The sequence below is a fragment of the Cebus imitator genome, unplaced genomic scaffold (genome assembly GCF_001604975.1).
Source record: "Cebus imitator isolate Cc_AM_T3 unplaced genomic scaffold, Cebus_imitator-1.0 Scaffold312, whole genome shotgun sequence".
Lineage (NCBI taxonomy): Eukaryota > Metazoa > Chordata > Mammalia > Primates > Cebidae > Cebus > Cebus imitator.
Genome location: NW_016107627.1, coordinates 1,409,764 through 1,423,504, shown reverse-complemented (window position 1 = coordinate 1,423,504; position 13,741 = coordinate 1,409,764). Strand labels below are relative to the sequence as shown.

Here is a 13,741-nt window from a genome sequence, read left to right as displayed (position 1 = left end):
GTCTCGATCTCTTGACCTCGTGATCCACCCGCCTCAGCCTCCCAAAGTGCTGGGATTACAGGCTTGAGCCACCGCACCCGGCAAAAGTTATATATTTTAAGTAAAAATTCCATCTAGAAAATAACAACATTCACAAATAATTTCAAATCTGTGGAAGAACAGAATACGAGTACACTTATGCACCACAGAACATTTCAATGAGGCACCACACGTATGACAGTCGTTCCACAGATTCAAATCCTGTATTTTTAACTGTATCTTCTCCATGTTTACATATTTAGATACACGAATATTTACCACTTTATTACAACTGCCTACAGTACCCAGTAAAGAAACATGTTACACAGGTTTGTAACAGGCTATAGCACACTTAACCTAAACATGTAGGAGACTCTACCATGTTGATTTAAGTACACTCTGTAATGTTCACACAAGAACAAACTCACACAAGAATGACTCTACCGTGTCGATTTGTGTAAGTACACTCTGTAATGTGCTGTAATGTTCACACAAGAACGAACAATAACAAATGATACATTTCTCAGAATGTATTCATGTTGTTAAACAACACATGACTGTATGCCACAGAAACAAAAAAGTATAACATTAAAATAAATTAAGATAATACCTGGCATAATTGATCTAATAAACAAATGTACAAACAATAATCAAAATCATATTCTAGTATCTAAAAAATAAGGTTTCAGTACCATCTTGAATGAAGTTATAAATATACCCGGAAAAATCAATTTAATAACAAAGACAGGTTAATATATCTAGCTGGAAGGGGACATTCAGATCATTAAAAACAATTTTGGCTGGGCGCAATGGCTCACACCTGTAATCCCAGCACTTTGGGAGGCTGAGATGGGTGACCACTTTGGGAGGTCGGGAGATCGAGACCATCCTGGCCAACATGGTGAAACCCCGCCTCTACTAAAAACACAAAAATTAGCTGGGTGTGGTGACACAAACCAATAGTCCCAGCAATTCAGGAGGCTGAGGCAGGAGAATCACTTGAATCAGGGAGGCAGAGGTTGCAGTGAGCCGAGATTGCATCACTGCACTCCAGCCTGGTGACAGAGTGACACTCCATCTCAAAAAAAAAAAAAAAACTTTACCCAAATTAGAGGAGTTAGTAAGATTTGATATTAAATGCCAGAAAATAATTAAATCACTACAATAACTCACTAAACTCCCTAACATATTTACACTTAAAAATATGCAGTTTTTAACTTGAATTCAAATACCATGCAGTATATAATATACCAGGTATCATTCACAGGTGTAATGGTGATTTTCTAACTTTTCTAGTTTTATAATTACTCTTCAAATCAAGAGTTGAGTTTCAGAATAAAAACACTTCACTTTTCACAAACAATTTTCAAAGAATTGTTGGGTTAATTAGAATTCTATAATCCATCACTGCCCACATTTACAAAAGCCATGCTACTACACTGCTTTCAGAAATAGAAATGAACAGTTTCTGGTTCATTACCAACTTACCAAACATCTGGCAAATTCTTTGTTTTCTGAAAGGAATCCATAACCTGGATGTACCTTAGAAATGAAAGCAAAAAGCACTTTAAATTTTATCATATTGCAAAAGCTTTATAAGCAAAATGTACAGTGCATTTATGTATTAATATTTACTGTTCAAGAGCCCTTGAATAAGTATACTTCTCTTATACACTGCTCAGTTCTAACTCACATTTCTAGGATCAGAAACAAATTCCAAGAAACTGCCTCCTATATTCACTTTCTCCACACTACCTTTGCCCTAATTTATTCATTTTCCACTCACCACCTTTGCCCTAACCATAATGGTGAGTCTATGCCCACGTATCTTCCTGCCCGGTGGCATTTGTCTACACTATTCAACAAAACTCTCTCTCCTTTTCCTGAGGCTAACTTTGTCCACAAGTCTGGAGAATTACACAATGGTGTCAAAGAGTTATGTAAAAGAAACCTTTGCCAAGATGGGTGAAAAACACTAAATTCTCCTTTGTTTACAGTACCCATGAACTACTACTTTCCAAAACCCAGACTATTAGGACAGTTAACATATTTTATTCCTGATGGCATTAACAATACTAAGCCACTACCAATGAGCCCTTTCTATCAAACTTAACTAAAATGGAGGTGTGGTTTTACTTTTATTTTGTGCTCTGAATTCTTTTTTGTCTAATGTCTACTCTTCTTTCCTTCCTCACCCCAAATTTTGCCATTCACAACTACTTTCTGCTATCCTCACCCACAAGGCACATTGCTACAATCTACCAGCCTGATCTAATCAGGTAATTTTTGGCTCTGCCACACTGACTGGCCAAACATAAATTTAGCCACTTCAGTATTAGCCAGTGTTGAATATACTTCTAGTAAAATAATTCTGCTAAAAAAGAAAGTCAAATTTCTGGCTCAGGGCAGTGGCTCACACCTGTAATCCCAGCACTTGGGGAGGCCAAGGCAGGCAGATCACGAGGCCAGCCTGACCAAAATGGTAAAGCCCCATTTCTACTAAAAATACAAAAATTAGCCAGGCATGGTGGTGCACACCTGTAATCCCAGCTACTTGGGAGCCTGAGGCAGGAGAATCACTTAACCTGGGAGGCGGAGGTTGCAGTGAGCCAAGATCACGCCACTACATTCCAGCCTAAGCAATACAGCAAGACCATCTCAACAGAAAAAAAAAAAAAAAAAAAAAGAAAGTCAAATTTCTGAAGGAACCAGTATCATAATACAAAAATAGCTATGTATCAGTGACTTTTAAATGCTGAACTCATACTAGGTGCAGTGGCTCACCCCCGTAATCCCAACACTTTCAGAGGCTAAGGCAGGCAGATCACCTGAGGTCAGGAGTTCAAGACCAGCCTGACCAACATGGTGAAACCCTATCTCTACTAAAAATACAAAATTAGCCAGGCATTTGGCAGGCACCTGTAATCCCAGCTACTTGGGGGGCTGAGGCAGGAGAATTGCTTGAACCCAGGGGGACGGAGGTTGTACTCCAGCCTGGGCAACAAGAGCAAAACTCCATCTCAAAAAACAAACTAAAATAAATGCTGATTTAAGCTTTATGAACATGATACAGAAGAATTTAAACTGCTATATCATGGAAAAAGAGTTTTCATTCTACCAACTTCATTTTATCAACACTCAACTACAGATTTATTTTGGCAAACTATAGTTAAAGGGTTAAACGAGTTTTACCTCCATTAACTGTGCTAATAAACTGTAAACATCTATAATATGGGTTCATGAATTAAGTTTTTTTATTTAAACATGCATCTTACTAAAACATTTCTTTCAAAAGAAATGTGAGCACTAATTGAAGCACTCCAGACTTAACTGCTCGTATTGGATGTTTCCATACAATTTTAGAGATAGCTTTGCATAGTTTTTAACACTGTATATAATTAGTTCACTGATAATTAAAAAAAGGAAATGGGAAAAAAAGAAAAAACATTGTTCCTGATGTCAGAAATCATTTTTTTCCTTGGATTCCACTCTATTCAAACAAATTGGGGGTGGGGAGAATGATTTATCCTTGTAAATTATGAGCATTCTACTGACATAACAAACTAAAATAATTACCAAATGTGCTGTTTTTATTTCTGGAAGTGTACTAGGTATAAATAATTTTTAAATGATTAAAATGGAATTTAAACAGGGTGTTTGGATCCTGTTTATAACACAGAATTTTTTTAAATGCTAGTATTACACTGAAAGGGTTAATACTCAAAACTAATTGGGATTTATTTTTGCCTAGCAAATTTGGAAATGAACTGAAACTGCTCCCTGGTGTGAAAGCTGAATCCAGCAGCCACCTGCAGGATCAGCGACCAACACTGCCAGATGCTACAAAGCCTTTGATTTCCAGTAGCGAATTCGACCACATTTAACTCATGTGACATGAACCAACTGCAACAGCATTTTCAATCATTCTTTCTTATTTTTTTTTTTTTAAATACAAACTCTAGCTTTCTGCTCACTACATATGAAACAGCTGCAGTAGATAGATTCATTCAGACTCACAGCTTGGGCCCTGGTTTTCTTAATGGCTTCCATGATGGCATCCATGTTGAGGTAGCTTTTAGTGGTGGGAGCTGGGCCAACACAGACGGCCTCATCCGCCATTTTCACATGAACCTGAGGAGACAAATTTCTGCATTAACAGATGCGCCCAGCAAAAATAATTACCATCATCTGCAAATATACACAAAATTGCAAATCTGATTGTTCTGCATATCATTTATAGAGTCATATTTCTTTTTGAATATGCACTAAAAAGCAACAATGCAACAAATAAACTCAGGAACTCTATTACCCATGATTTCATTTATTACAGCCTAATTCATTGTCTAACCAAATAATTTCCATAATATCCCCTACCTATTTATGTAAAATCACAGCAAACAATTTTAGCCTCCTATTTATCAGTACATAAAGTTGATATCAAAAACTACCTTGTTACATGTAGCCAGGGTAGCCCAATATTTTAATAACGAGCACTCATGCCCAGTTCTAAGCAAGCTCCCCAGGAAGTTGGGATAATTAGAGGGACTGAATGGAGGGATGCAGTGAGTGTCCCTGCACAGCATCAGGTCAGCACCAGGCACAAATTAAAGCCTAGGACGAAAGAAAGAGTTCAATATCACAACACATGAAACAGAAAATCTTGAGAATCATTTAAATACTCTCGCATTCAATCTTCATCCATTTTACATTTATTCTAAAAAAAAAAAAAAATGATATGTGTATTAAGTTCTAAAGCCACTCAAAATTCAAGAATGTATGCTCCATTTTTAAGACTACTCACTCTATAATGTTTAAATCTATTTTGCATAATAGAGGCTAAGCATTAATATGAAAAAGAGTAAACTGCTTAGTTCTAAAAGGAGGCTATCCTTTTTAAATGATGAAACGATTCGTATATTTTTAAATGACTTTTCCTAATGGTTTTCCAGTTTAAGGAACTTCCAAACAGATTACAATTATTTTACAAGGCAGATATGTAAAACTGGAAAACAAACATATACCTAAACAGTTACGACCCACTCGTCTACCAAAAAAACAAGTCAGGCCGGGCATGATGGCTCACGCCTGTAATCCCAGCACTTTGGGAGGCCGAGGTGGGGGGATCTCGAGGTCAGGAGATGGAGACCATCCTGGCCATGATGAAACCCCGTCTCTACTAAAAAATACAACAATTAGCCGGGTGTGGTGGCACACGCCTGTAGTCCCAGCTGCTCGAGAGGCTGAGGCGGATGAATCGCTTGAACCCAGGAGGTGGAGGTTGCAGTGAGCCGAGATTGTGCCACTGCACTCCAGCTTGGCGACGGAGCAAGACTCCATCTCAAAAAAAAAAAAAAAATCAAGTCAAAGGTGGCAAATACCTCTGAGTATTTCTAAGTTATAGTCTTCAGTTGTGAAATAATTTTTAAATATTTTGTGTTAAATGAGATCTAAAAAAACTAAAAAAGTGGTCTTTTGGAAAGCTAAAAATTATCTTTGTCAATACAATAAATATTTCCCACTTTAGTAAAAAATTATATTGAGTATTGAAAGGTAAAAGATCAGATAAATGCCCAAGGGATTTTCAGGTCAATATCTTAATATATAAAATATCCAAATACATACATTCGGTAATTCTTTAATAATACCAATTGCAGGGAAAAGCAGCCCTGCTTGCGAAGGGCTCCTAAATATATTCAAAGCAAGGCCTTGTTGGTGGTTATTGCTGCCTGGTATGCCCCCAACCTCAAGTTGCTCCCCTGCCCTCAGACCAGGATGCCCCTTCCTGTATTACCCTATTGCCCTCTGCCCACTTCAGATCCTGTTACTATCCATTTTGTTGTTGTAATTGTGACTGTAGTTTTTTCTGTAAGAAAAAAATTGAGTACTTCACAATCCTTTAAAAATAATACATTTAAGTCTTTGTTTAAAGTTAAATCCAAAAAAAATAAAAATAAAAATAAAAATAAAAAAAAATAAAGTTAAATCCAAACTTGTTTTATTCTCCTTGGATACTATCTATTATTGAAGATGCACTTCACATTTCACACCTACCACTGGGTCTTTCCCAAGTACTTCAATCTAGGATGAATCTCCTTTCATCTAAACTCCAAGAGCAGTCAGTGCAAATTTTAGCATTTAATCTCATCTACCCAATAATCTCATTTTAACTGCTTTGCACACCATTACAATTTACACACTCTTCTCCACCAGATCAAAAGGTTATGCTTTAAATTCTTTTTTTAATCTCCCCTAGCCCAAAGTAAAGTGACAAAAGCTATTTACTCATAGATACACTTGGATAGCAGCTTGTTTAGAAACTTTCATTATCAAATGTTAAAGCCATTGTCTTTGAGGTACTAAAAAGTTGCAATGTTAAGTCGTTATCTTTGAGGTAAAAATTTACACCTAAATAAAGTCTTCTTAATCTTGGCCATATATATGGCAACAGGTGGTTTATGGAGGAAAAGAAATTAAAAGATACACATAGGCACGTGTTTATATGTCCAAAATTTCTACAATAAACATCCACTCCAAAGTAAAAAGGAGAGAGAGAATCCTAACAGTATTGACATTTTTACTTCCAGTCTTTTCTCTAAATACACTTTCATAATGATACCGCATATATAACTTACATCCTTTTGTTTTTTAACTAGCATAATAATCATTTTTCCTATGTTATCACAAATGTTTTATAAATGTCCTAAGAACTAACTCAGAGACTAATACATTTTACTGGGTGATTAAGATTGTTCCATTTAAAAACAAGATTACTCCAATACATTCAAATAAATTATGCATTAAAAGCAGGTCAAAACTGCTATAGACTTTATAAGGATGGACTAAACATAAACTGTTTATAAAGGATTGGTTGGCTTCTTTTCCTCTACTTGCAGAAACAAATCTTACTTCAAGGGATATGGTACATTCACATCTCAACAAGCCCACAGTCTGGTCCAAGGTCAGTAGCAGCAAAAAGCCATGCAAAAGAAAACATTAAAATCCTCTGCTGCCTTAGTTAAAGAGACACTTAAGAGTCAACCTGGAAAGAACAATCTAACAAACTTTAGAAACTCTGTTTCAATTTTATTGTCCCTGTTGCATGAAATGTGTGACGTGTTTTCTTTAGCTTAATAATACAAAACAAACAGTATTCAAGCAACGCAGATGCTGTTCTGCAAAATGACTTAATACTGCATAGGCTGACTAGATACATTTATGTTTCAAAAATTTCAACATCTTGAAAAATATAAATTCATTTTTATACATTTTAATGGCAAAGGAAATATATAACCACCATGGAAAGTTTAAACTGGGGTAAACTAATCAATTAAGCAGGAATTTGCTGGCTATATATTTCAAAAAGAAAAATTAAGCATTTTAAGTACTAACACTAAGTATAGTTTGTCTTCATAAACTTTTCTGTTCTCAGAAAACCAGTCGAGGTTTCTAAAGCAGATTATTGGTTTTCCCATCAAGCATTTAGTTTTATATTTTGAATTTTTTTATTCTTCAGAGAAAAATTACTTGCATCACCTTATTACTCGTATGAGCCTAATTTCCAAATAACAAACTAGGAGAACAACAGATGTGTATTTTATCTTACAGGATTGAGAAAAATTATCTTCCTTACTAACTTTTAAAAAATAAATGTAAATTCTTGGATATAAATAGGTTAAAAATTATGCCTGCACTTCAAAACTTGTGACTGGCAGAAAATTTCATATTAGTCAATTAGATGCCTAAAATACACTGAAAAAGATATTTTATTTGGTCCCTGTCCTTATCAAATAGATTGCATATGAGTGACAAAAAGTGCTAGGCCAGACGTTATATTTAGAATAAAACTCAATGGTGTCAGCAAAAGCTTTTCAGTACCTTCTAAACTAGTACATACTAGAAAGACAGGGAAGTTGAGCAGCTTTGGAAATGTTTCTTCATGCCTAGAGATGTTCTGAAACCTATCACTCAACAAGATCCATAGTGAAGTGGACACTATTTACCATGACTGAGAATACAGGAGTTTCCTTTGTGATGCCCTTCAATGCAAGACACTAGGTAGAATACTCCAAGGATGACATAATACAGACTAGATGCACTCCTTGGCTGAAAGTAAAAATACTCTACATAACCCAGCCAGACTTCAGTATCTATCAAATCTAATCAAATCCTCCAAACATTACTAACCAATGAAAACTATTCTGAAAGTAGAATGGTGGTTGCCAGAGACTGTAGGGTGCCTAGAATGGGGAGTTATTATTTAACAGGTAGAGTTTCAGTTTTGCAATATGAATAGCGTTCTGAAGATGGATTGTAGTGGTGGCTGTACAACAATGTGAATGTACTTAACACCACTGAACTGTATACATAAAATAGTTAAGATGGTAAATTTCTTTATAAGCATTTTACCACAATTTAAAAAAATAATAAACTAATGAGGGTCTCATTAAAAAAAAAAAAAAGAAAGAAAATTACCCTGAAAGACTAAAAGATTAAAGAAAGGAAAGCCAACTGCATCAATCTTAATTTGAAGAACTAGAAAACAAAAATCAAACCAGATAAAATCCTACTTAAAAAAAAAAAGAAACAGAACTCTATTTCATTAAAAGTATCTAAAGATACTTATATACGTTTTTAAAAACTAACATTCCAGCACGTCCTTTCCCAGAAAGGCAATTTGTTCATAGAAAACAAAATAATTTTTTAAAAACATTCACTTTGATTCTATTTTGAAAACTACATGTGTAACACCAAGAAGTATTTATTCATGGTTATTCTGGATGGCAGAATTAGTGACAACTATTTTTCTTCTAAGATAACTTACATGATTTTTCAAAGTGGTAAAATTTAAAATTACAGGGAAAAAAGAGAGTAGGTTTTTGCCAGTTGCAAAATTCCCAGCCCATTTTCTACAACCCTGTTTTCATTTTACAAAAGGGAACTGATGCTGAATCAATCCTGGAACCAAACAAAGGTGTTTTGGGTTTTTTTATTGTTTGGGTTTTTTGTTTTTTTCTTTTAGTCTTTGTCTTGCAAGCATGCATTCCTGAGGATACAGTAAACAACAAAAGAATGAAAACCAGCAGGAGAAGAACTATCTTCTCATACCACTGACCCCTTAGTAGAAGCACCAAGGGAGAAGAGGAAGAATGACAGGGAGAAAGTAGATATCAAGTATTCAAGCAAAACCTTCACAAGAGTCATGTCAGTGTAGCTGGTCAGTGCCAGACCACAATGGAAAGGAGCGGAATAAAGCAGAGGAAGAGTAGGGTAGAGGTGAGGTGAGCTGGGGTGGGGACTGTCCATATGGTTGGATGTAAAGAGTGGGAGAGGCAGAGTGACAGCCGAGAGATGGCTCAGGTTTGTTTTCCTTTATTAGCTTGAAAAAAACTTGAACAAATGCCTTTGAGAAGAATAATGTGCAAAGTAAGTAGGTAAAAACACCTGAGATATGAACTAATGCAGAGTAAAAAGTTTCGGACAAGCACTGGCAGATCCAAAAGGCTTCCCAAGTGGAGGCTAAGGTTGCAGCAAGCTGCAATTGAACCACTGCACTCCAGCCTGGGTAACAGAGAGAGATCCTGTCTCAGAAAATAAAAAATAAAACTACTAAAACTGCCATGTGCAGTAGCACAGCTCCTGTAGTCCCAGCTGCTTAGGAGACTGAGGCAGGAGGATCACTCAAGCCCAGGAGTTGAAGTCCAACCTGGGCAACATAGTGTGACCCATCTGTAAAAATAAAAAATAACAAATACAGATTTCATAGAAAAAAAATTATATAGATCCATCACAATTTCTGACCAATTACTGACAAGCCACAGTGAAAGTATACATTTGAAGAACTTCATTACATAGGAAAAAATAAATAAATAATACTACCTAAGAAAACTCTAACAAGGTGGGGTTGAGGGGGGAAACAAGAAAATACCGGTAAGAGTGTGGGCTCAGCTTTAGCTTGCAATCTTTAAGATCATTTTCCACTTACTAAAGAGAAAGCTATCACACACACATTCAAGAGTCTAATGATTAACATGTAAATACACAGACATATATTTCTGAATACATCTTTCTTACATAATAACAGAGCGAAATTCTAGGAATAGGATCTGGAAATAATCTCCATTAAAATCAATTATTTTTAAAAAAGTGTTTCCAAACTATATAAACAGCTAATGCCAATTCCACAAAATATGGAGAGCCACCTAAAGTCATGAGATCTTAAAGCCCTACCAAAGCCCCAACAGCAGCTATCCCTGCTCAGTGCAAGCCACCAAATGATGACACTATTCATAAAAGCAAGTCATCTAGATCTTCTTAAATTTTATTGTAATTACCCAACTAATGTATGAATTATTCCTTTGGTTAAAAAGAAAAAAAGCTTAAAAAAAAAAAAAAAAAGCTTATAGAAACCAGATAACCATTATTCCCTGCCCTTCTTTAAAGGCTCCTTGTCCCATTTCCTATTATCATCCAGCTATTATCAGTTTTGCGTGTGTCCTTCCAGACTCACCTAAGCATTTTCATATGGATATGCAGAAATACCACTGCAGAGTTTTATTTTGTGTTTAAGAGTTTTCTTGGTATAAAATGAATCACACTACATATTACTCTACAAGTTATTTTATCACTCAGTATTTTTTTAGAGTTCTACCGCATCATTTTTAACTGCTATCCCATATTTCTAGTAATCTAGATGAACCATAACTTATTTAACCATTCTCCTAATATTGGACACGGTTTCCAATGTGCAGGTATTGTGCACTGCAATAAGCTTCCCTAAACACACCAATCTGTTTACATATATATATTTCTATAAGAAAAATGTTTAAAAGTACAAATACTGCAAAGTACACATTTAAAATCTTAGGTCAACTTAACACTACTGTTAGGAATTAAGTTCCTCATACTACGCCATCACTGAACATGGTTTATCTTTCTAATTTTATTAATGTAATGGAGAAAAATAATTTATCATTTTTTTTAACTTGCATTTTCCTGATTATTAGTGAGTTTGGGCACATGTTCATGTTTGTAAGTTATCTGTATTTCTTCTTCTAACCATTAACCATTTTTAAATTTAATACAACAGGTATCTTATAAAAAAGCAAAGCTGGCCAGGTGCGGTGGCTCCCACCTGTGAACCCAGCACTTTGGGAGGTAGAGTTGGGAGGGCTACTTGTGGCCAGGAGTTTGAGATCAGCCTGGCCAGCATGGCAAAACCCCATCTCTGCTAAAATACAAAAAATTAGCCGGATATAGTGGCACATACCTATGGTCCCAGCTGCTTGAGAGGCTGAGGCACAAGAATCACTTGAACCCAGGAGGCAGAGGTTGCAGTGAGCTAAGATCCCACCAGTGCACTCCAGTCTGGGCAACAGAGTGAGACTCTGTCTCAAAAAAAAAAAGTAAAGCCATCTTTTGTGTCTTTTTTTAATTACATGTAATATATGTAAATATATGTAATACTTAAACATTCTTATTTAAAATAAAGCTAACAACTCCACTGACCACACCTCTGTCCCCATTATAATGTCTCTCTCACTTATCAGGTGAGTATGTATTCTTAGACTTCAATCTATGCCAAGGGATCCCAACTTGGAGCAATTTTGTCCCCTAGGACACAGTTGGCAATGTCTATAGATAGTTCTGATTGTCACTACTGGGGCCTGTTGGGGACACTACTAGTATCTAGTGGGTAAGATGCCAGAGACGCTGCTAAAAATCCTATACTGTACAGGACAGTCACCCATGACAGAGTTCTCTAATCCATAATGTGAATAGTGCCACTGTTGAGAACCTATGCTCTATGCTTTTATATATGTAACTATAAAAATACTTTAGGGTGAGATTCTTTTAACATTAATGGTATCCTTATACCAAATATGTCCTTATTCAAGTTCTCTTTTGGTGTTTAGTGTCTTAGAGTTGTTCTCTGTTGATATATAGAGATTCACCTCACTCTTTTTAACTACTGAAGAATTCCAAGATATGGCTCTACCTGTTTATGAATCATCTGCTCCCTCATGGACACTGAATGTGGAGAAATCACCTGGCTGGATGTCCACTTGTGCTCAAAGCTCACTCCTCTGGAGCTGCTCCCATCTTTCCAGTCATCTAGTCATCCTCTTCTATCTGTTTCAGACTGGGGTTTCCTGCTGCATGATCCCATCAGCCAACTCTTTAAAAATTCCTCAATTTCCAGCTGGGTATGGTGGCTCACGCCTATAATCCCAGCACTTTGGGAAGCTGAGGCAGGCAGATCACAAGGTCAGGAGATAAAGATCATTCTGGCCAACATGGTGAAACCTCGTCTCTATTTAAAAATGTAAAAATTAGCTGGGCGTGGTGGCAGACACCTGTAATCTGAGCTATTCAGGAGGCTGAAGCAGGAGAATCACTTGAACCTGGGAGGTGGAGGTTGCAGTGAGCCAAGATTGTGCAACTGCACTCCTGCCTAGCAACAGTGCGAGACTCAGTCTAAAAAAAAAAAAAAAATCCTCAAGTTTCCAGGTTTCCAGGATTCCACAAGTACTCTTTCCTATTTTCCATCAAAATTCTGGTTTGTTGTTTTTCCTTTTCTTTTTGAGACAGAGTCTCCCTCTTGTTGCCCAGGTTGGAGTGCAGTGACACGATCTTGGCTCACTGCAACCTCCACCTCCCAGGTTCAAGCAAGTCTCCTGCCTCAGCCTTCTGAGTAGCTGGGATTACAGGCTCCTGCTACCACGCCTGGCTAATTTTTGTACTTTTAGTAGAGATGGGGTTTTGCCATGTTGGCCAGTCTGGTCTCAAACTCCTGACCTCAGGTGATCTTCCCGCCTCAGCCTCTCAAAGTGCTGAGATTACAAGCATGAGCCACCATGCCCAGCCTGTTTTTTCTCTTGGTCTTTTCTTTTTAACTTTTTTTCTTCCTTAGGAATTTGGGACTGGAACATGAAGTTTGACTCATCCCAACAGCCTTAATTGTAAGTCAGGACTTTTAAATTTTTTCATTTCTGAACACAGAAAATATATAGTATATGTATTTTTAATTTAGAATCAGGCCAGGCACAGTGGCTCATGCCTGTAATCCCAGCACTTTGGGAGGCCAAGGCGGGCAGACTGACTGAGCTCAGGAGTTCACAACCAGCCTGGGCAACACAGTGAAAACCCGTCTCTACTTAAAAAAAAAAAAATTAGCTGGGCATGGCGCCGTGTGCCTGTAGTCCCAGCTACTCAGGAGGCTGAGGCAAAAGAATTGCTTGAACCCAGAAGGCAGAGGTTGCAGTGAGTGGAGACTGTGCCACTGTACTCCAGCCTGGGCAACAGAGCAAGACTCTGTCTTAAAAAAAAAAAAAAAAAATCAAAGATTGTAAACAAGAACATAGTTTTCTAAAATGAATCATATAAACTTATTTGTAAGACTGCACAAAAAGCATCAACAAATCTAGTGAGCATCTGATATAAATATACGTATATGAAAGTGATTATACCAGTCCTAAATTGTTACAGACATCTCTATTTAAATTCCTCTATTAAAGGTACTCATCATGAAGATCTTCATGATGAGTACCTTTCTCACAGTATCTATTCAGATATCACGGCATTCCTAGAAACTCTAAAAGCTGGCTTTCTGGCCTCAGATTCCATTTCCCATATTATCTGATATTTTTGCTGAGATCCCAAAAGACATGACAACTCTTGATTCATGGTATATAGCTGGTTAGTCTCTTATCAAAACTTTCAGATG

The 13,741-nt window shown here is 36.7% G+C and overlaps 1 protein-coding gene across 4 annotated transcripts in view; it reads right to left on the bottom strand.

Annotated features, from left to right (window-relative positions):
• PCCA (propionyl-CoA carboxylase subunit alpha) overlaps positions 1-13,741 on the bottom strand; it is a 429,187-nt gene that overhangs the window by 365,605 nt on the left and 49,841 nt on the right. For 3 of the 4 annotated variants that reach the window (XM_017503569.1, XM_017503572.1, XM_017503570.1), the window contains exons 5-6: positions 4,036-4,149; positions 1,507-1,560 (exon numbers count right to left, since the gene is read on the bottom strand). In XM_017503569.1, the coding sequence (XP_017359058.1) occupies positions 1,507-1,560; positions 4,036-4,149 (168 nt within the window). Of the gene's footprint in view, positions 1-1,506; positions 1,561-4,035; positions 4,150-4,466; positions 4,630-13,741 lie in introns of all 4 variants that reach the window. The other variant, XM_017503573.2, reaches the window with a different exon arrangement.